This window comes from Schistocerca piceifrons, chromosome 1, assembly GCF_021461385.2.
Source record: "Schistocerca piceifrons isolate TAMUIC-IGC-003096 chromosome 1, iqSchPice1.1, whole genome shotgun sequence".
Lineage (NCBI taxonomy): Eukaryota > Metazoa > Arthropoda > Insecta > Orthoptera > Acrididae > Schistocerca > Schistocerca piceifrons.
Genome location: NC_060138.1, coordinates 545,649,370 through 545,674,250, shown reverse-complemented (window position 1 = coordinate 545,674,250; position 24,881 = coordinate 545,649,370). Strand labels below are relative to the sequence as shown.

General features: G+C 42.6%; 1 protein-coding gene across 2 annotated transcripts in view; it reads left to right on the top strand.

The window, feature by feature from the left end:
• LOC124800079 (unextended protein) overlaps window positions 1–24,881 on the top strand; it is a 504,663-nt gene that overhangs the window by 146,358 nt on the left and 333,424 nt on the right. For both annotated transcript variants that reach the window (XM_047262967.1, XM_047262968.1), the window contains exon 2: window positions 16,496–16,502. In XM_047262967.1, the coding sequence (XP_047118923.1) occupies window positions 16,496–16,502 (7 nt within the window). The remainder of the gene's footprint in view (window positions 1–16,495; window positions 16,503–24,881) is intronic.

Here is a 24,881-nt window from a genome sequence, read left to right as displayed (position 1 = left end):
CCGGAGATCTTGCTGGCCAGGGTAGTTGACTTACACCTTCTAGAGCACGTTGGGTGGCACGGGATACATGCGGACGTGCATTGTCCTGTCGGAACAGCAAGTTCCCTTGCCGGTCTAGGAATGGTAGAACGATTGGTTCGATGACGGTTTGGATGTACCGTGCACTATTCAGTGTCCTCTCGACGATCACCAGTGGTGTACGGCCAGTGTAGGAGATCGCTCCCCACACCATGATGCCGTGTGTTGGCCCTGTGTGCCTCGGTCGTACGCAGTCCTGATTGTGGCGCTCACCTGCACGGCGCCAAACACGCATACGACCATCATTGGCACCAAGGCAGAAGCGACTCTCATCGCTGAAGACGACACGTCTCCATTCGCCCCTCCATTCACGCCGGTCGCGACACCACTGGAGGCGGGCTCCACGATGTTGGGGCGTGAGCGGAAGACGGCCTAACGGTGTGCGGGACCGTAGCCCAGCTTCATGGAGACGGTTGCGAATGGTCCTCGCCGATACCCCAGGAGCAACAGTGTCCCTAATTTGCTGGGAAGTGGCGGTGCAGTCCCCTACGGCACTGCGTAGGATCCTACGGTCTTGGCGTGCATCCGTGCGTCGCTGCGGTCCGGTCCCAGGTCGACGGGCACGTGCACCTTCCGCCGACCACTGGCGACAACATCGATGTACTGTGGAGACCTCACGCCCCACGTGTTGAGCAATTCGGCGGTACGTCCACCCGGCCTCCCGCATGCCCACTATACGCCCTCGCTCAAAGTCCGTCAGCTGCACATACGGTTCACGTCCACGCTGTCGCGGCATGCTACCAGTGTTAAAGACTGCGATGGAGCTCCGTATGCCACGGCAAATTGGCTGGCTGACACTGACGGCGGCGGTGCACAAATGCTGCGCAGCTAGCGCCATTCGACGGCCAACACCGCGGTTCCTGGTGTGTCCGCTGTGCCGTGCGTGTGATCATTGCTTGTACAGCCCTCTCGCAGTGTCCGGAGCAAGTATGGTGGGTCTGACACACCGGTGTCAATGTGTTCTTTTTTCCATTTCCAGGAGTGTATATCTGTGCGTGGCTATTTTATTCATAAAGCGGCTGCGGCCGAGTGGTGCTGGTACTGTAGCTCAGCGTGTTCGGTCAGAGCCTTAGCTTCCTCTTCTAATAAAAGAACTGAGCGAACGGATGAACGAAGAAACTGAACGGGTATCATCGGACGTCCGCCCTGAACAAAAACCAGCGAACAATATAAAATAAAATGTTTTTTGTGTTTTTTTAAGTGGTTGGCGTTCAAGCCGCTAGATCGCTGGATCGAGTTCCGTTCGTCAGTTTTTTTTTTTATTTTCAACACAGTCATTTTCTTTACTATTTGTATTACAATTGATATAATGGGAAAAATACGTGTAATCGGATGGACTTTTATTAAATTTACAATGTTATTTGGCAGTGTACTAATTTTTATTATCACAAATAATATAATATTCATAATTATCGACTAGTAAACGACCAAACGCATAAGTGATACTGAAAATGTATGCTTGTCCGTGTCTTCAAAACTGTTTGTATTTAAACCAAAGAGAACGAGAAATTGCTTCTTGGAAGACGCTATTAAAATACACTCGATACTGCATAACCAATTATCAGCGCCGATTTTTAAGGAAATACTGCGTTATGCATGGTTTGCTTCCAAACTATCGTCTGAAAGAGAGGTTTTTGAAAATGTTAACGAGGTTTGTTTTTCCACGGAAACCGTCAAAAGATCTTGCGTATGCGGAAACATAGCATTTATTCAATGCAGCTGGTGGCGTTTAACTTTGTTTTCCATGTTTTTACGAAAAATACCATTTTGCAACTTGTACTCATAAAGTCGAAAGCGACGATTAATTGTACATCTTTCGAAAGCCGTCTGTGCCGGTCAAAACTTGGAGGTAACAAGTCGTTTCGGGCTCCTTCCAGCTATAAGGGATTTCTCAAATCACGGACAAGCATACATTTTCAATATCACGTTATGCGTTTGGCCGTTGACTAGTCGATAGTTCTGAATATTACATTATCTGTGATAATAAAAATTAGTAGACTGCCAAATAACATTGTAAATTTAGTAAAAGTTCATCCGATTACACGTATTTTCCCCATTATATCAACTGTAATATAAATAGTAAACAAAATGACTGTGTTGAAAATAAAAAAAAAAAAAAAAATGACGGGACGGAACTCGATCCAGCGACTTAAACGCGAACCACTTTTTTTTTTTTTTTAATGTTCTATATTATTCGTTGCAGTTGTTCAGGGCGGACGTCCGATAATACTCATTCAGATTGTTCGATGGTCCGTTCGTTCAATTCTTTTATTAGAAAGGAAAGCTTACGCTCTGACCGAACACGCTGAGCTACTGTGCCGCCACCACTCGGCTGCAGCCGCTTCATGGTTAAAATGGCCACGCACAGATATATACAGGGTGTTACAAAACGGTACGGCCAAACTTTCAGGAAACATTCCTCACACACAAAGAAAGAAAATATGTTATGTGGACATGTGTCCGGAAACGCTTACTTTCCATGTTAGAGCTCATTTTATTACTTCTCTTCAAATCACATTAATCATGGAATGGAAACACACAGCAACAGAACGTACCAGCGTGACTTCAAACACTTTGTTACAGGAAATGTTCAAAATGTCCTCCGTTAGCGAGGATACGTGCATCCACCCTCCGTCGCATGGAATCCCTATGCAGCCCTGGAGAATGGCGTATTGTATCACAGCCGTCCACAATACGAGCACGGAGAGTCTCTACAGTTGGTACCGGGGTTGCGTAGACAAGAGCTTTCAAATGCACCCATAAATGAAAGTCAAGAGGGTTGAGGTCAGGAGAGCGTGGAGGCCATGGAATTGTTCAGCCTTTACCAATCCATCGGTCACCGAATCTGTACGAACACTTCGACTGAAATGTGCAGGAGCTCTATCGTGCATAAACCACATGTTGTGTCGTACTTGTAAAGGCACATGTTCTGGCAGCACAGGTAGAGTATACCGTATGAAATCATGGCGGTGAATCGAGGAAGTACAGTACATACTGACGAAACTAAAATGAGCTCTAACATGGAAATTAAGCGTTTCCGGACACATGTCCACATAACATATTTTCTTTATTTGTCTGTGAGGAATGTTTCCTGAAAATTTGGCCGTACCTTCTTGTAACACCCTGTATTTGATGACCGAAATTATCTTGCGATTTTCTAAGTAACGCTTGAGAAGTACGGACTACTGCTTACACATTTTGTTGTCCTCATGGAGTACTACGAGTGTACGAAGTTTCCAGTAAATCCGCGTTCCAAACGTCATGGCCTCCCCTTGTTAGTGTCGCGGCGAAACAAGGGGGTACTCCATCGGTTAAAGGCTGCGCGCCACAGACTTTACCTTGTACGATGGACATGGAGGAATTATGGGCAAAGTTTAAACTTCCTCCAACCTTCGAACTGACTTTTACTTAAACAGATGCCTATAGTTTATCGCGGACACGGAAGCATCATACAATTTGGTGTTTTTCACGGTAACCAATCACCAACAAAGCTGAAAGACGCGTTAAGTGGCAGAACGAATCGTAGTACAGAGTGAGGACTCAACGACAAATATTGAGATTCAGAGCGGATACCTGTTTAACCACAGAACTTCTCATACTAAGCCGTTTCTCCGCAATATCCTTTCTTCCATGAATGCCAGTCTAAGCAGTATGCGAGGTGTGGCTATAAAATGACGCGTCTATTGCATAAAACATTTTATTTCAAAAGATACATATTTAGTTATTGTCACCATGAATATACTCCCCTCCTGAACCCCTGCAACCCCTGCAACACTCCATGCGAGTGGACGCGTGCCACTTTTTCTCCACTGCTTAAATGAAGTGAAATATTGTTCCTTCTAATTCAATTTAATTCAGTTTAATTGAACGGAATGGACAGTGTCTTCAAAGGAGGATATAAGATGAACATCAACAAAAGCAAAACGAGGATAATGGAATGTAGGCGAATTAAGTCGGGTGATGCTGCGGGAATTAGATTAGGAAATGAAACACATAAAGTAGTAAAGGAGTTTTGCTATTTGGGGAGCAAAATAACTGATGGTCGAAGTAGAGATGATATAAAATGTAGACTGGCAATGGCAAGGAAAGAATAGAAGCTTTCGAAATGTGGTGCTACAGAAGAATGCTGAAGATTAGATGGGTAGATCACGTAATTAATGAGGAGGTATTGAATAGAATTGGGGCGAAGAGGAGTTTGTGGCACATTTTGACAGGAAGAAGAGACCGGTCGGCAGGACATGTTCTGAGGCATCAAGAGATCACCAATTTAGTACTGGAGGGCAGCGTGGAGGGTAAAAATCGTAGAGGGAGACCAAGAGATGAATACACTAAGCAGATTCAGAAGGATGTAGGCTGCAGTACCTACTGGGAGATGAAGCAGCTTGCACAGGATAGAATAGCATGGAGAGCTGCATCAAACCGGTTTCAGGATTGAAGACAACAACAACAACAACAACAACAACAAATAATTCAGAATTGGTCTTGGTGAGTACAGAAAAGTCGTATTGTGTTAGGTCAGACAAATAAGGTGGGTGATCTAACAATGAGATATTGCTCTTCACTAGAAACCTCCTAACAGACAATGAGGTATGAGCTGGCGCATTGTCTTCAGTCAGAACCCATGACTTATTCTTCAACAATTCGGTGCTTTTTTTTCTTGTTTTGTCACGGAATTGAGCTTTAACTTCAAGATAGTAATGTTGATCAATAGTTCCACTTTGAAGAACCCAGTGAAGATACACAGTTCCTAAAATCGAAAAAATAGATCATAATCGCTTTGAATCTTGAATTGTTCACTCTAGAATTTTTCACTCTCTGTGAAGTTGGGCTCTTCAAATGCTTAGACTGGTGCTCTGTTTCTGGATCGAAAGTGAAAAAACAAAGGTTCATCACAAATCATCACTCTTTCCAGGAAATCGGGATTATTTTCAGTGGCATTCAAGGTATCGAGAATTTTCGACAAAAGTTTCGCATACACTTTCATCAAGTTAAATTTGTTATGCAGAATTTGCCTTCTGCGTTGTTTGTCAATTCTGACAGTCACAGCAATCGCTCGAACACTCAACCCGAGGGTCAGATCGAATCAGATTAACTACTTCTTAGAGATTTTCATCCGTTTTTGATGCTGGAGTGCGTCATGGGAGTAAGTTACCTTCAACATCTTCCCGGTCGTCCTGAAAACGCGTGAACTTCTCAAACTCTCGTTTACGTGATACAGTCTTCTTCGCCACACACACCTTTTACTGAAATATAGATTTCGGTACAGATTTTTCCAAATTTCAGGTGAAACTTCACGACAATTCGTTGCTCTCTTATTACAATTACCACTTTTCAGGCAAAACAAAATAACAGGTCTTACACAAATGAAGGTCACGGCTACACGGACCTGTCTACAGGCACCAGAGATGTCGCATTGACTGAGAACGCTTCACACTTCGCAGATATTAGTAGTTATCTTTGGCGCATGCATAGCTAGTCTGTGATAGCATCCGTAGAGTAAATATCTCCGAAGTGAGCATTCACATGCGCAGAACAGATTTTGTGTTGTCAACATACATTGCCGGCCTAGTCACGTGTTCTCGGGACGTCGTGTTTTTGTCCGTATTGCGCCCTGTATATTTGGAATGTCACTACATCCCTAGTACAGACGGATTATTTTCGTACGTGTCGTGGATTATCTATGTATGTTGCTCTGACATTTTAACAGTATCCATTTGATACCGGGAATAAACCAGCTACGTAACTTTTAAGGGCAAGTGATATTGCATTCTGCTTCTTTGCGATAGGTGTCACAGTTCAGAGACACTCGATTTTTGGTAGTTTTCGGTATGATAGGGCACTTTATAGTATTACAGAGCCTGACGTACATTTTTGCAGTGAGAGTCTTGCAAAAGTACTAGCGTACTGTCAAGTCGTTTTGCAAGTGTCGGAAAAACACCGAATTTGCCACACATTAGCGATTATATCCCTGCTAATTCGTCCTTTTTTCTGCTATTTTCTCATTTTTGCGACCTAAAGCACAATTTTTCTTACTGATGACACTTTGAAGTATTTATTTAACGCATTTTACGTACTTGCTCCCAGTTTATTAAATAAATAGTAGACTGAGTGATCTATATCCATAATCGACAAGTCGCTGATAAATGCATGGAGGATAGTAATTGCTGAAACAACTAACCATTCCCTTTCCTGTTCCACAAGCAAATTTACGAAAGGAAGCGATTGTTTGTAAGCTTTTGTACGACCCGTATATCTATTATATAGTCATAAAATCGTAGAAAAATAGGTCTACAGAATCAAGCCTTAATTATAATGCGTCTCAAAATTTTTAAACATATACAGTGTCTCTTACTAATATGATAACTATAATTAGCGCTACATGGTATGTATCCATGAAAAGTTACTATCCTTCCTTTCACATATTTTTCTTTGCATCCGTAGCAACAACAGTAATTCACCATCGCTATTACACTATCAACAAACGCTGAAACACAACAAAAACTCCTGATATTGTGAACTTCAAACGCTGCGGAATGCACACACGCACAGCGAAGTCCCCAAAACACGTGACAATCCTGGTTTAATGTTAACATGCACAGAACGCAATGCTCACTCCATAGATATTTACTCTATGATAGCATCAGTCACATTATTTTATAGCCACGCTTCGTAAGCAGGAGAACTTGTGTGAAATTCGGAAACTAGAAGAGAGGTACTGGCGGAATTAAAGCTGTGAGTGGGGGGGGGGGGGGGGGGGGGGCGGCGGGAGGTTCGTGAGTCGTGCCCGGAAAGCTCAGTCTGTAAGAACGTTGCCTGTGAAACAGTGTATTGGGGGCCGAGTCTCGATTCGGTACACTGTGGTAAACCCATTAACGAATTATAAATTGGAGTTGTGTAGACTGGATCGTTATGTGGCAAGACACAGTCAATGCCTTCTCTGCGCAATAGCAAGGGAAATACTATCGACGACAGGGCTGCGAAAGCAGAGTTACTAAAAACAGCCTTTCGAAATTTCTTCACGAAAGAAGACGAGATATATATTCCAGAATCTGAACCAAGAACAACTGCCAACATGGGTGTGATTCGATGAACCCTCTGCCAGGCACTTAAGTGTGATTTGCAGAGTATCTATGTAGATGTACATGTGGTGATGCACCGCGCAATAAGAGTTCCCAATCTCTTCACAGCCTCTGGGGAGCCTTCTTTCAGAGTTACCTCAGGTTTCACTATCGCAGTTTCTAAAGGGTCTCCCACAAAGAACGCAACCTTTGAGTGTATAATAACATGCAAATTTATTGGTGAAATTAAGTAATTTACATATCACTGAAGTGTATGCTGGCTGTGATTATGTATGAAATGTGTTACTCAAATGCCCCTCCACGACTCTGCAGGCAGCCACGAGTTATGAAATTACTCGCTGAATCTCTGCTTTGAACCGAGCGGTCGTGGTTTGTGGGCGTACAGAGGAGAGTCTAAATATCCCCATAGGAGGAAATCACATTATGTCAAATCACGTCACCTGGTAGGCAACTCACTTCACCGTTGGAGAGATAACTCTGACCAAAGAACCTCTGTAGTAACAAATCCGTTGTTGCAATACATGCGTGAGAAGTTGCGCCATCTTGTTGAAACCTAACCTCTTCAGCATTCACACAGCCAGTTCACACCACAAAACACTATTGTCATATTGCGGCAGCATTCGCCGTCCGCTGTTAATACGTTTCCAGCTCTCATCGTCGTAGCAGCGGGCAAATTACGACCACGACCTCAGCCTAAGTACCACACTACACAGTCAGTCACTGTGGATGTAATGGCTTCTCCATAATTACACGAGGGTTTTTGCTGTCCCAAATCCTGCAGTCTTGCGTGTTTACGAAGCCATTCTGTAGAAAGTTCGTGTCATCAGTGATCATTACTGAAATTCCCCGAATATGAAATGTAAATTCATTGTAGACATATAGTTGACGCTGTAGTGGATTGTGGTGTCAAATTAACGTAAGCGGAAATAAAAAGGTGCACACCGCGCATAGAGTTCTGACAAATTTTAATAGCACGGAAAACGAGAAACGTTCTCAACCGACACACAAGGCACTGTATTGTGACACACAAGGCACTGTATTGTGACACACAAGGCACTGTATTGTGACACACAAGGCACTGTATTGTGACACACAAGGCACTGTATTGTGACACACAAGGCACTGTATTGTGACACACAAGGCACTATATTGTGACACACAAGGCACTATATTGTGACACACAAGGCACTATATTGTGACACACAAGGCACTATATTGTGACACACAAGGCACTATATTGTGACACACAAGGCACTATATTGTGACACACAAGGCACTATATTGTGACACACAAGGCACTATATTGTGACACACAAAACGTAAAGTATCTCCCAAACTAGACGTAAGCCGTCAAACTTAAATTTCTATAATTTTATACAAAAAACTATATATTTTATATTGCATGACTACTTGAAAAAATGGCGAATTGTCGAAACGAGACTCTTCGTATGTAAATAATGAGCGAATAAAATCGGTGAAAACTGAAAAATACGTACCGTCATTCACTGACCTAAGGTATGCTGCGGGCCCACCTGAAAAGAATCTTTAGAAATATTATTTTGCTGATGAACTTGTTGCCCGCTCTTTGTTTCGCAAACATCGTGTGGGTAAATGCTCTGCTCGTTTCGTGATCGTTTGGCTTCAGTTCTTGTATCAGTTGGATTTTATAGGCCCAAAATACAGATCGTACAGAATTGGTTGCATGCTAGTTCTGGAAATATCAAATTGTGGTGAACGTCTGTGAATAGATTTCACCGGACTTGCAACAGTGTTACCACCCACGATGGATGTTTTCCGAGAACGACTAACACGAGGACGCCTCAAGGGTTTAATGTCCACAACCGAACCGGTTTTCTGAAATTTAGCTGTCAGTCTCAGCACAGTCGACATATTCAGCGCTGGCCGAACTCTCCAATCTCTGCACAACATTCGCAACAAGTTTTCAGTATGACAACATGCCGTTACGCCGGAGCGTGAAGTGCTGTTGACTTCTTAGAATAAGTATGCGGGTATTTCGAAAGTTGCATTCTTTGTGGGACTTCTTTAGATCTCCTAAGTTGAGTCGAGTCTCGCATATTTCAGGCGCATTTTCAGTTTTGGAAAGAGGTAATGTTCCGAAAGTAACAGCTTTAGTGAATACGTTTTCTTGTGTCGCTGTTATAATTCTTTTACAGCGAGCAATATATATATTTATTGTGCCGAGTAAAGGACAATTGAGCTGTCCACTCTAGATGCACGATCCGCTCTCGCAACTGTACTTGCGCCAGTAACTTTGCGAACTTCACAGAAGCCTTCTACATAAATTACTAGACGCTAACTGAACGGATAGGAAGGGGACTGGCAAACGAAGTGTGTTCACTAAACGTAAACACACTACCTCTCACAGCCCAGCATCGGGCGACGAACCTTACGGTATGCCATCCGTAATAGAAAAAATCGGAATGTATTATCAGAATTAAGGAACTAGCATTGATGAACTGCCAAAGCAAAAGTCGTAACGGATGCTACTACCAAAGTTTGTCTGGTAAATTTTTCACACTGATGGAAATTATAGAACTGCCGAAGTATAGTCGAACATTTCAAAACATCAACATTGATTTACATCACGAAGTTTATACATACAAAAACAGCAAACAGTATTTGGAAGGTACTCAATTAAGTTATGTTTTCTCTATAAGTACAAAATAACATCGGAAACAACGTTTTCTCGTATGGTATAGCTTTCTTTACCGCCGTTAAAACTTTTTTAATGAACATTTTCATCCATTATATTCGTGTTTATGCAGAGTGTAGGGTTTTTCTTTGTCCAGATAGTGTTTATACTGCTTATCTGGAGGGCCCGATCGAATTCCGAGCCAGAGGGCTTTCTTTCCAATTTCGGAGCTGTTTACTTTCTCGAAAACTTGAATTTTCTCGGAGCAAATATTTGATTTCCAAGAGACCATGCCTTTCTTCACTGTTCCAACAATACTAACTACTTTCTTTGCCGAGTGATACGTGAAGTATTAACACTTCCGTCTTTCCCAAATAAAAAAATCTATTTAACTCGCCCACATGCAACAAGAGGAATGATATTTGCGTTCCGTTAGCGGCAACGCGACCAGTCGCTTAACAAAGATTTGTTTTATCCATAAAGTAGCTTAAGGGGATTACTGCCTTAATCTTCAGATGGAGCATGCACAAGTTAGATATTAGAGTTTGTAGCGTGATGCCGGATATTGGCTCTGTGACATGAAGACGGGTAACATTTTAATGGCAGCAAGAGAGGGGAAGAAAACCAATGTGCACTCCGTGTGCATACCGGGGGGAGTCATTCCAGATGTGGAAAGGGTCCTTCCGGATGCCATGAAGGGTACAGGGTGCACCCATCTGCAGGTGGTCGCTCATGTCGGCACCAATGATGTGTGTCGCTATGGATCCGAGGAAATCCTCTCTGGCTTCCGGCGGCTATCTGATTTGGTGAAGACTGCCAGTCTCGCTAGCGGGATGAAAGCAGAGCTCACCATCTGCAGCATCGTCGACAGGACTGACTGCGGACCTTTGGTACAGAGCCGAGTGGAGGGTCTGAATCAGAGGCTGAGACGGTTCTGCGACCGTGTGGGCTGCAGATTCCTCTACTTGCGCCATAGGGTGGTGGGGTTTCGGGTTCCGCTGGATAGGTCAGGAGTCCACTACACGCAACAAGCGGCTACACGGGTAGCAGGGGTTGTGTGGCGTGGGCTGGCCAGGTTTTTTAGGTTAGATGGCCTTGGGCAAGTACAGAAAGGGCAACAGCCTCAACGGGTGCGGGGCAAAGTCAGGACATGCGGGGACCAAGCAGCAATCGGTATTGTAATTGTCAACTGTCGAAGCTGCGTTGGTAAAGTACCAGAACTTCAAGCGCTGATAGAAAGCACCGAAGCTGAAATCGTTATAGGTACGGAAAGCTGGCTTAAGCCAGAGATGAATTCTACCGAAATTTTTACAAAGGTACAGACGGTGTTTAGAAAGGATAGATTGCATGCAACCGGTGGTGGAGTGTTCGTCGCTGTTAGTAGTAGTTTATCCTGTAGTGAAGTAGAAGTGGATAGTTCCTGTGAATTTATATGGGTGGAGGTTACACTCAACAACCGAACTAGGTTAATAATTGGTTCCTTTTACCGACCTCCCGACTCAGCAACATTAGTGGCAGAACAACTGAGAGAAAATTTGGAATACATTTCACATAAATTTTCTCAGCATGTTGTAGTCTTAGGTGAAGATTTCAATTCACCAGATATAGACTGGGACACTCAGATGTTTAGGACGGGTGGTAGGGACAGAGCATCGAGTGACATTATACTGAGTGCACTATCCGAAAATTACCTCGAGCAATTAAACAGAGAACCGACTCGTGGAGATAACATCTTGGACCTACTGATAACAAACAGACCCGAACTTTTCGACTCTGTATGTACAGAACAGGGAATCAGTGATCATAAGGCCGTTGCAGCATCCCTGAATATGGAAGTTAATAGGAATATAAAAAAAGGGAGGAAGGTTTATCTGTTTAGCAAGAGTAATAGAAGGCAGATTTCAGACTACCTAACAGATCAGAACGAAAATTTCTGTTCCGACACTGACAATGTTGAGTGTTTATGGAAAAAGTTCAAGGCAATCGTAAAATGCGTTTTAGACAGGTACGTGCCGAGTAAAACTGTGAGGGACGGGAAAAACCCACCGTGGTACAACAACAAAGTTAGGAAACTACTGCGAAAGCAAAGAGAGCTTCACTGCAAGTTTAAACGCAGCCAAAACCTCTCAGACAAACAGAAGCTAAACGATGTCAAAGTTAGCGTAAGGAGGGCTATGCGTGAAGCGTTCAGTGAATTCGAAAGTAAAATTCTATGTACCGACTTGACAGAAAATCCTAGGAAGTTCTGGTCTTACGTTAAATCAGTAAGTGGCTCGAAACAGCATATCCAGACACTACGGGATGATGATGGCATTGAAATAGAGGATGACACGCGTAAAGCTGAAATACTAAACACCTTTTTCCAAAGCTGTTTCACAGAGGAAGACCGCACTGCAGTTCCTTCTCTAAATCCTCGCACAAACGAAAAAATGGCTGACATCGAAATAAGTGTCCAAGGAATAGAAAAGCAACTGGAATCACTCAATAGAGGAAAGTCCACTGGACGTGACGGGATACCAATTCGATTCTACACAGAGTACGCGAAAGAACTTGCCCGCCTTCTAACAGCCGTGTACCGCAAGTCTCTAGAGGAACGGAGGGTTCCAAATGATTGGAAAAGAGCACAGACAGTCCCAGTCTTCAAGAAGGGTCGTCGAGCAGATGCGCAAAACTATAGACCTATATCTCTGACGTCGATCTGTTGTAGAATTTTAGAACATGTTTTTTGCTCGAGTATCATGTCGTTTTTGGAAACTCAGAATCTACTATGTAGGAATCAACATGGATTCCGGAAACAGCGATCGTGTGAGACCCAACTCGCTTTATTTGTTCATGAGACCCAGAAAATATTAGATACAGGCTCCCAGGAAGATGCTATTTTTCTTGACTTCCGGAAGGCGTTCGATACAGTTCCGCACTGTCGCCTGATAAACAAAGTAAGAGCCTACGGAATATCAGACCAGCTGTGTGGCTGGATTGAAGAGTTTTTAGCAAACAGAACACAGCACGTTGTTATCAATGGAGAGACGTCTACAGACGTTAAAGTAACCTCTGGCGTGCCACAGGGGAGCGTTATGGGACCATTGCTTTTCACAATATATATAAATAACCTAGTAGATAGTGTCGGAAGTTCCATGCGGCTTTTCGCGGATGATGCTGTAGTATACAGAGAAGTTGCAGCATTAGAAAATTGTAGCGAAATGCAGGAAGATCTGCAGCGGATAGGCACTTGGTGCAGGGAGTGGCAACTGACCCTTAACATAGACAAATGTAATGTATTGCGAATACATAGAAAGAAGGATCCTTTATTGTATGATTATATGATAGCGGAACAAACACTGGTAGCAGTTACTTCTGTAAAATATCTGGGAGTATGCGTGCGGAACGATTTGAAGTGGAATGATCATATAAAATTAATTGTTGGTAAGGCGGGTACCAGGTTGAGATTCATTGGGAGAGTGCTTAGAAAATGTAGCCCATCAACAAAGGAGGTGGCTTACAAAACACTCGTTCGACCTATACTTGAGTATTGCTCATCAGTGTGGGATCCGTACCAGATCGGTCTGACGGAGGAGATAGAGAAGATCCAAAGAAGAGCGCCGCGTTTCGTCACAGGGTTATTTGGTAACCGTGATAGTGTTACGGAGATGTTTAATAAACTCAAGTGGCAGACTCTGCAAGAGAGGCGCTCTGCATCGCGGTGTAGCTTGCTCGCCAGGTTTCGAGAGGGTGCGTTTCTGGATGAGGTATCGAATATATTGCTTCCCCCTACTTATACCTCCCGAGGAGATCACGAATGTAAAATTAGAGAGATTAGAGCGCGCACGGAGGCTTTCAGACAGTCGTTCTTCCCGCGAACCATACGCGACTGGAACAGGAAAGGGAGGTAATGACAGTGGCACGTAAAGTGCCCTCCGCCACACACCGTTGGGTGGCTTGCGGAGTATAAATGTAGATGTAGATGTAGTGTGTTTGCTGTGTGGCGTCGACAAACGAATTTCTGTTACTTTGACAGTATGGGCGATTACTGGTTTTAATATCTATCTGGCAACTTTGACTTGCGTTGCCTATCGGCCATAGGAACTGGCATATGACTAACACTCAAGGCGACACAGCAAAGTGTTGAGATCTTCATGTCACAAAGAGGGTACCCAGCGTCATGCTGCTAGCATAAATGTGTAACTTTTGCCTCGTCCATCTAAAGGTGAACCTCAAAAGTTTCCAATTTACATACATTTCAACCTGCTTACTGTGCTCATGCCTAGGTATTCCTGTTCAGTTTCCACACTGCGCCCCTTCCCCACTTCGCTCCATTACCAACCTTAGTATTACTGCCCTGTAAACTTCATTTTCCCATTAGTTGCAATACCTCCTCACGTTATCATCAGCATTCTTCTCTAGCACTACATTTCAAAAGCTTCTATTCTCTGCTTCTCTGAATTTATCATCATACATGTTTCACTTCCAAACAAGGCAACGCTGCAGACAAATACCTTCAGAAAAGACTTCCTAACCCTTACACTTACATTTATATTACATGTTAACAAATTGCTCTTTTCAGGAAAGCTGCTCTTTTTATAGTCAGTCTGTATTTTAAATAACCTCTGTCCTTTGGCCCTCACCAAGTGCGCCCAAATAACAAAATTCATCTATTGTTTTTAGTGTTTCATTTCCGAATGTAATTCCCTCAGCATCGCCTTATTTAATTCGAGTACCTTACGTTGCCATGTTTTTATTTCGTTGACGTTCCTTTTATAACTTCTTTTTTGAAGAGACTATACATTACGTTCCACTGTTCTGCCAAGGCCTTTTCCATGTGACAGATGATTGGGAAACTTAGAAATTTTTATTATTGTTCTCTGAACACAAATCCTGTCTATAAATTTCTCTTTGGTTTTCTTTACTGCTTGCTCTATGTACAGATTCGCCAGTGCTTCCCTTGCGCGTCGTTGGACTCTTAGGACTGATTCCTGTGTACCAATTCGTGTCAGTATTTTGCAACCATGACTTCCGAAACGGATGTCTCTGTAGTATTCACAGCTATCAATAAGTGCTTTCTTTGTAATTTGGATTATTACATTCTTCTTGAAGTCTGAAGCCATTTCAGCCGCCCATACATCCTGGACTCCAGTATACACCGGGAATGTTGGGAGGTATTAGGATAACATCCTACACAAGCAAACGGAGCTGCCTGCATTGCTTGGCACACTGTATTTGGCTGGAGTCTAGGAGCGCGGAAAGGCACGAAGCAGGCGGGCGGGCGTGAAGGTGGGGTTCGCTAGCTTGCTTGTGTTCTCTGCGCCTGTGCTGAAAACCACCTCTGGCGTCACTGGCTACTCGGCCGCAGTCGCGAAAGCTCAGCCGACTCTCTTACAATCCCTCCGAAGGCGACCTAATGCTATGATGGAGGCGCTGTGAACAGAGAATCGTAGAACTATCTGTTCTTTTATTGTATCAAACAAAGTATTCGGCAAAATAAACAACATCGGTTGATGACTGGTGCGAGCTATGCCAGAGGGGTCCCCAAGATGCTATGAGAATAAAAAATATATAAAATATATTTCATATGATAACAGATTTTTAATTTTGGCCGCTTCCTGCAAGTTTCAAGTTTGGCACCTAATATTTCAGAAATAATGGACTCAAAGGTCAGATTGAACTCATCTCATTAAGAACTGAAAATTATAACTGACTGTATACTGATGGAGTACTATGTTGTAACTGTATTTTTTCAAATAAATAATACCTTTTATGAAATTAGTGTTTTCTTATTTTTCACACATGTCTACTCAATGCAATCTCAAGTGTAGTACACTTGAAAGACCAATACCCCCAGTTTAAATTTTTTCCTGTCATTTTCAGTTCATACTCAATTTTAATATTTTAAGGAGTTTGTTATACTAAACACCCATATTTGAAGACAAAGATTTTGAGCAATAATCAAAAATTTAACAATAACAATGATGGCTAAATTGAAAAAGTTTTAAGCTCAATATTTTTCAATAATGAATATGTCAATGTTTTTTCTAAGTACCAAAAATAGAAAACGTATAAAAAGACTCTTAATTTGCCTTTTCTAGGTACTTGGTACTGTGATATGTCAACGTACCAATCATGCTCGATGAAGGGGGGGGGGTCCTCGAGAAATTTTTTTTGGGAACCCCTGATGTAGAGTATCATGCATTTCGTTTCGTGTAGAGTATCACGCATTGTGCCCCCAACAAGGGGCAAAAAAGGGGTGGACAAAAATTTGCGAACACCACAAACACGACACACTACTATGCCTAAGTTCAGGAAAACCGTTGGCGGTTAGTACATCTTCAAATGGTTCAAATGGCTCTGAGCACTATGGGACTTAACTTCTGAGGTCATCAGTCCCCTAGACGTAGAATTACTTAAACCTAACTAACCTAAGGACGTCACACACATCCATGCCCGAGGAAGGATTCGAACCTGCGACCGTAGCGTCGCGCGGTTCCGGACTGTAGCACCTAGAACCGCTCGGCCACCCCGGCCGGCAGTACAGCTTCAATGGAAAAATACGGGCCCTCTATGGCTTTTAAGGCAATCTTGTAATATTCAGTCTGCAAAACATTCGCAGATTCAGGTAGCGATGAAGGGGGTTGAGAGCAATCACGCGGCCTTCTGTCCAAAGTAAACCACAGAAGCTCTATAATATTCAGAACTGATGGGTATGGTGGCCAGGGGAGATACGCCAAGACATTCTCGAGCCCACAAAACCACTCTCGGACGATACGAGCTGTGTACACAGTGGCTCTGCCATCTTGGAACACATCACTACTAGTGATAAAACTTGTACCTTGAGATGGGTCTGATCAGCCAAAATGGTCACACAATCATTGGCAGTAATTCGACCTCGCAGAGTAACCATATAGGGCTCATGGAATATCACGATATGGCTGTCAAATCATCATCAAACATCCGCCATGTTTCACTCTTGGGTCATAAACGCGGCCAGAAGTTGGAAACAGTGTGCAGCAAGACTCATCCGACCAAATGACTCTCTTCTATTGCTCCATAGTCCAGGTTTGATGGCTTCGCCACCACGTTTTCCTGTTTCATGCATTTCCATCACTCATGAATGATTTTGGAATTCTAGCTCACCCTGCGATTCACAGTGTATGGAGCTCCCTTCGTGTTATTTTGGTGCTGACATGGTTGACGAGTGCGACATTCAGTTCTACAGTGTCTTTCGCAGCTTTCGTTGTCTTTATTTTCGTCACAATCGTCTCCAATGACCGGCCCGATGATTCAACACACACTTTCGTTCGCGCTGTGAGTTGTTGGATACTGTTTTTCCGCTTTTCCTGTATGCGGTGTAACTCTTCCATACCGCGCCTCTTGAAATAGCAAGCACTTCGGCTAACTTGGTTATGGAACTGTCCACCATAAGAGCACGAACGATTTGTCCGCGTCCGAAGGCACGCAACTCCTACGTAATGCGCTCACAACTGTACAGAACATTGTCCTGACCACGGCTGACATTTGCAAGGTATTGAGTACACTGCACAGGTGCTGTTAGTGGTCAAACACAAGAGGCGCAATCTGCAGGATTGGCTAGCATCTGCATTTATTTTCAAGCTTGCCTTTCTCAAGGTGCTTCCATATTTTTGTCCCTCCCCTTTGTCATTTGCGTTTTTAAACTCCGCCTTCCGCAAAACATAGTGTGTGTCCGTTTTCCATTCACACCGGTGTGTCATCTTCGGTGGGTCTTGATTGTTTCCTGTATAAATGTTTTACAAAGTTCATTGTGGTTTTACTATCTTAGATCTAAAAACTATAACATCTGCTTCTTTTTGTTTCGACTAATCACCTGAAGTTGCATTAATTGTGAAAGTGTTTTTTCATGGTTCGATAGCATGTTACGTGCGAAATACTCGAAAGCACCTGAAGAGCTAATAATTCTGAAATAATTTTACCAGCAGTATTAGCGGTGTATGTCCTACACTTTGAACTATGGTGTGAGTTTTTATGGCACGTTTGCTGCTGGAGAACTTACTTGGTGTGAGAAGGGGACAGGGGACTGGGCGGGATAGCAGCTGTTACTTAATCGAAGATTTTTGATATATCATGATTTCTTTCAGGGAGTGTCTTCTGTCTAAGTCCTTAAGCATTTCAAACAGTGTATGTTTGCGTAGTACTGTGTGTATTAGTTCAAGAATTTTTCATTGTATTACCGCTTTTTATGTGTTGTTTCTCATCTACTGTATTTTCCAATTCCACCAAGGATAGGTCTTGTCAATATAAATCGTGGATTTATCAGGGAGATTGCACGCTGTGGTTGTTAGATGTCGTCGTGTACGGGTAAGTATCTTATTTATAGTAACGAATCAAAAATAAGTTTAACTGCATTTGAAAATGGTGTAGTGAATGGCAACTGTTTGTAAATGTGGACAAATGCAAGATACTACCCATCAGGGAAAGGATCCGACAGGACGAAATGGCATCATTCCTGGTCGACCTGTAGCATTTCAAAACCTTAGCGTAATAATACGAAGCAGCATGAAAAGTGATCAGCGCTTCAAGGTAGTTTTAGTGAAGGATAATGGAAAAGATAAATTTGTTTGGGTGATTCTGGGGCAGTATGACGCATATTTTAAATAAAACACATACAAAATAAATTCATCTATGCAGCAGGGGTAAGGCAAGAAAATGAGTTCCTCCGCAGAATCGGCGAGGAAAGGAATATATGGAAAATAGTGACAAGAAGAAGGACTTGGACAATAGGACATGTGTTAAGACATCAGGGAATAACTTTCATGGTATTAGAGGGAGCTGTAGTGGGTAAAAACTGTAGAGGAAGACATACTGGGATACATGCAGCAAATAGTTGAAGACGTAGATTGCAAGTGCTGCTCTGAGACAAAGAGGTCGGCACAGAAGAGAAATTACTGGCGGGCCGCATCAAACCACTCGGAATACTGATGACTCAAAAGAAAATGCAGTGGAGTATGCGCAGTGTCAGATCGGGAATCGAACCCGGAACCTTGCCTTTTTGAGGCGATAATCATGCTGTCTGAGCTACCCTAGTATGACTCGGGACTCGCCCTCACAGCCTCCATCCGTCAGTACCTCATCTCTTATCTTCCAAATTTCGCAGTTCTCCTGGATACCTCGCAGGACTAGCACTCTTGGAAGAAAAAATACTGCGGAAGAATGTGTTAACCACAGCCTGGAGAACTCCTTCTGTAATGAGTCTTTCGCTCTGCAGAGCAATTCGGTAGTTGGCTTCACCGCGTACTATTCTAGAATCTCGCTCTATCCTGTGGTTCTTGTCAAGTGGCTGTGACGTAATAGGAGGAAGGACTTCAGGAAACCGCTGCTAGGAAGGTAATAGGTCGGTACAGAACACACAAATATTCAGGAAACTTGAAACAGCGGAAGGTTGGCATAAAATCTTTTCTCTTGGTACATGTGTGAGTGAAAATTTGCAACAGTTTCATCCACAAAGCACTGTGCCGTGGTTTCGGAGCTGTATGTGCAGTCTGTGTCATGTGAGAACCACCCGCACCACCCCCACCTTTAGCGCAGAATTATTCAATCAAATGTTCCTTAGCTTATGCCTCACTTCCTGTCACTTCCGTAACATTATCATCAGATACTTAGTATAACATCTTCAGTTAACGTTTTAACGCTGGACCTCTCCATTTAGTTTGCATGTGTTTCATTGGAAAATGATGCTGTGTATGCGACATGCACAGATCTACTAGGTACTCACATTCCACTGGATACGACATATATATTGAGAATGCTAGATTACGGTATTTGCCTCGGAGTTATTTCTAGCTAAGCAACTGGGCACATTCATTCTCTTGCGGCTGCAGGAATTCAATATACATAGAAAATCTTAGTTGAAAAATAACTATAATTGTTCGCCTTTAGTGACCGTTAAATTTTTATTATTCCATGACCGGTTTCGAATCGCGTAAACTTAATCTCCAAGTGGTACATACCTTTTATTGATTGTTTGTAGCACTGTGGGGTCGTGTAGCTCCACCAAAACAGAAAAGACGAAAGCAAGCACTGAATGTGGCTAGGTATCAGGAGTTATTTATATCATAAGAGTGACTTGAAGCGTTACTTATAATTATTAGCACCCATACGTTTAATACTTGTGCACATATTACTCTGGAAACCTAGTTTGTATTCTCCAGTTATGTCACAGCACTACACAAACTTTGCCACAAACAAAATTTGCCACGTACAATACAGTGTGGAATGAGAGAAAAGAGCGTTACTAAAACTGATGTCCAAAGAATTTGCATTGGAGCGGAGATTTTCTGTGGACAACACTAGCTTTTTCGAAAGCTGCACACTGATGTCAGTAAATACAGGGTCGACCAAAGGTCTCTCAGAAGTTTCAACTGTTAACAACTTTTTTTGATTAGTTTCCAGTTTCCATTGATATTGGCACAGACTTAAAAGACCAAGGATGGCCAGTCTCCCACCCTTCCTCCGTCACGATCTGAAACAAGAAAGGAGAAATGAATAAATATAAGATGGTATTCACAGTTATACCTGCTCGTAAAAAATCTCTTCGTGAATTTTGGTCCATCCTGCATGTATAGCGATGTAAATTACATTCTTTATTACAAAAGTAACACATATTCACTGTTTCAAAATAAACGATTTTCAATTTGCAAAGTAATTAGTGTTCAGGATTATGTTTCTTCGATAATATTTGGTACTGCGATTACGTCTAATTTTTTTTCCCTTAGTTCTTGCCATCTTCATTTGTGGAATAAGGTTATATGATTATTCTAGAGCCAGAAAGACACAAATATTTAAGCTGACACAACTTGCTGTTATGGAAATGAACTCTCAAAAAAAGAAAAAAAGAAAAAAGTTACCCCCCTATAAAGGGCCACACTCGTCGCTTTGCAGCGCTATACATAATGTAGAAACTGTAATAAGCGATTGCGTTTAACATTGCTGATGATGTAAGAGGCGGCAGTGAAGTAGTGCATATGTGCGTCAGCTGTATGGAATCAGCGCAGTAAGATGAGTCAGCGCGGAGAAGTCACAGAATTGCAGAAATAAGCTAGCGCGTTCGCACGTGCTCATAAAGACACCGCGAATTAAGTTGTTAGGCTTGTTGGTAGATCGTCGCTCACCGCCCAACGTGTCTTAATACTTTCGGCCAGTCGACTATGATCAACAATGACAAAATAGAGTCGCACGCCTTGCAATCTTTCCCAAACGATTTTATAGAAACTATTCGGGGAAAAAAATAAGTTTTTGCGTTGCATATGGTTTTGTATTGCAGCTTCATTATGACGTGCCCGTCATTCTATTAACAGCCGTAGTTATTATGAAATTTCCATTTAAGTAACACACTTCGCGTAATTCGAAAAAGTTTGCGATGAAAAATAGGGGTCGCTATGATTTTTATTTGGTGCATATTACAAAATGCGTTGCTGCAAATAGAATTCAGTTAACATACTGAAGTTTTCTTCAGACCTGGGTTGATGTCTCTTGTCACCAATCTCGAGAAAATTAGCACGCGAAGTAGCGCAGTGGTTAGCACACTAGACTCGCATTCGAGAGGATGACGGTTGAAACCCACGTCCGGCCTACAGATTTAGGTTTCCCGTGATTTCCCTAAATCGAGTGACGCAAATGCCGGGATGGTTCCTTCGAAAGGTCACGGCCGATTTCTTTCCCCATCTTTCCCTAGTCCGAGCTTGTGCTCCGCCTCTAATGACCTCGGCGTCGACGGGACGTTAAACACTAATCTCCTCTCCCTCCTCTAACTCCTCCTCCTCGAGAAAACTGGTGTGATGTAGCACACACATTTGCGATCCCCCGCGCCAGTGATAAAATCAGAATCAAATATCCATAACGTTCCTAATACTTCATAAACGATTTGAGATATCGAAATGAGATTTTAGCAAATGATGGCATAAAATAGGAGAGTATTTTGCCATGTGGTCATTACGCAACTTAATTTCCTACCGTGTAATTCCGATAGCTACAGTCTTTATCGATGAAATAATGTTAATTTTCAAGGGTCACCTACAGCAGGTGAAACGGGGAATGCTGTGCGTTTTGAAACAACATAATAAACCACTGTTTCAGAATTCGCTCGCAATTGCATCTCCGTAAGATGTTAGTGTGGTGAGGTGACATTGTGTAAACTGTGTTGTCTTTTAGGGGGAAAAAAAGCAGATTTTAACGTAGCAACAAGAGAAATGTACGTTTCAGTCAAAATTCGCCATCCCTGACGCTTCTCTGAAAGTTACAAATCGTTAACAAACCAAGCGAAAATAAATCGCTGCTTTTGTTGCATATTCGGTGGAATTCTTTATAGAAACTAACCAAAGCAGATACTCTCCAAAAATCAAGAGTGTCCTTAAACTAGGGAGGTATCAACAACGGCGTCCCACAGGTTTCAGTCTTGGGTCCCTTATTGTTCTTAATATATATTAATGACTTGCCACTCTATATTCATGAAGATGCAAAGCTAGTTCTTTTTATTAATTTATAGTAATTACACCAAACAAACAAGAATCAGCTGAGGAAACTTTAAATAATGTCTTTCTGAAAATTAAGTGGTTTTCTGCAAATGGACTCTCACTAAATTTCGAGAAAATGCTGTACGTTAAATACTTTGAACAGAAGTCCGTTGCTAAGGCAAAATATTCAAAATTTCTGGATGTGTGCATTGATGAGAAACTGAATTGGAACAAACACGTCGATGATCTGCTGAAACGGTTAGGTTCAGCTACTTACGATATTAGGATTATTGCAAATTTTGCTGATAAACATATCAGTAAATTAGCCTACTATGCCTACTTTCATTCACTGCTTTCATGTGGCATCATATTTTGGGGTCTCTTATCATTAAGACGAAAGTATTCATTGCCAAAAGCGTGTAATCAGGATAATAGCTGGAGCCCACCAAAGATCACCTTGCAGACGTTTATTTAAGCAACTCGGGATATTCGCAGTACCTTCGCAATTCATTTATTCAGTTATTAAATTTGTTGTTAATAAAACCCATCCCAATTCAAAAATAACACCGAAGTGCGTAGCTACAACACTACAAGAAGGAAGGATGATCTCCACTATTCTGGGTTATATCTTTTTCACCAGAAAAGGGTTAACTATGCTGCCACAAAACTCTTTCGCCATTTGCCAAATAGCATTAAAAGTCTGACAGATAGCCTAGCAACATTTAAAAACAAATTAAAAGAATTTATGAATGACAACTCTTTCTGCTCAGTAGATGAATTTTTAAATATGAGGTAATAACTGGAAAAAAAACAGAAAAATATCTCATGTAAAGAAAACTTACGTTAATGCGACGCGTTCCACATCATAATAAAATTTCGTATTCATGATCTGTGGAGTTCACAGAAAATGTAAGCGTAGGCTTCAGTTTAAAACAGCACTTCCCCTCTGACGCTGTGTATTTTCTCTGTAGTGCCTGCCTACAATATCCACCACTACCCCTCTCCCTACGAGTGCCCTGCCGATTATGCATCTACCGGCTAAGTAAGCTATTCCGCGCGGACTCTGCCATTCATGCCCATGGAACACGGCGTAACAGTAACTGCAAAAATAAACAAACTGACAGGAACGAGAAGCGAGTGAAGACCTGTAAATCGGTTTCAAAATTGAGACAAATTGCTGCCGTCAGTGAACGCAGGCCGCTCTCAACCAGTTTCTGAGACACACTGCGAAGGGAACTGAATTCAGGACACAATTGGAGTCTAGTACCTCGGAAAAGGCCATTGCTCGTAGCGGCTCTTAAATGGGCCATACAACACGGGAACTACAGACTAGTTGACTGAATGCGTGTAATGTGGTCTGGGGAGACGTGGCTTTTTCTCTCTCTCCAAATGATTCAGGTGACAGCACAGTGATCAGCTGGGCGTCGGGGACACGAACTCGTAGACATGTCCAAGAAAAAATTTCCAATGATAAGCCACATTAGAATTGACAGACATAATTGGGCCTCCTTCATGAGGCCGAGAGCAGCTTCTAGGCGGATGAAAACGGCCGACCGCAGTTGTTGCGCGGATTTCCGGCGGTTGGTTGGTGTGTGAATTGACAAACATAATTGGGCCTCCTTCATGAGGCCGAGAGCAGCTTCTAGGCGGATGAAAACGGGCGACCGCAGTTGTTGCGCGGATTTCCGGCGGTTGGTTGGTTGGTGTGTGTGTGTGTGTGTGTGTGTGTGTGTGTGTGTGTGTGTGTGTGTTCCATTTACACGACTCCAAAGGCTGGTACATCTAAAGGATCAAGCTCCTTCCCTCACACTGCGGTGCGATCGTGTCGATCGCTGCCCGGTATCAAATAAAGCTGCGATCAGAAAAAAAGGGAAATAGTTGAAATAGTCTATAATGCTTTTAACATTGAATATATTTGCCTCATTTTTATGTATACAGCTTGAACCAAAAATCACACCACAATGCGATTCTTTGCATGCTAACAGGACAAACACGTTTCTACCACTACGTCGTCCCGTGCATATTTTCGGTAGGAAATGGTTGCCACAAAAGGCTATTTAGCAACACGACCATAATGAGGATAAGACGTTTCTTCACTCAACATTGTGTAGCTAGGCCGCACAGTTAGAGCAGTGTTAGACTTTTGCGTTGGAATACCCGAGTTGGAGAGTTTGTCTACGACTAGATGCAGTTTTTGTTATTTTCTGATTTTAGATTAGGCGATATGCTATTAGGCTTCTTAATCGTTACACAGCAATTACAGCGGTTCCTATACAAAACACGTGCAATTACTCGCTACTGACACAGAAATTAGGCTTCAATCGTATCTGTCGTTCCACTTACAAAACACTTTCCTGCTTTTAAACGTATACTCTGTTCTTCCATACACTGCCCATCTATATGCTTTCTAGTCCATTGACATTGAAACTGACCCATGTTGTTGAATTTAGTATGTGTGTTTCAAATCACTAACTTGATAAGTTTTCTAATTATTTCTGTCCTGTCCGCAGCTCGTGGTCGTGCGGTAGCGTTCTCACTTCCCACGCCCGGGTTCCCGGGTTCGATTCCCGGCGGGGTCAGGGATTTTCTCTGCCT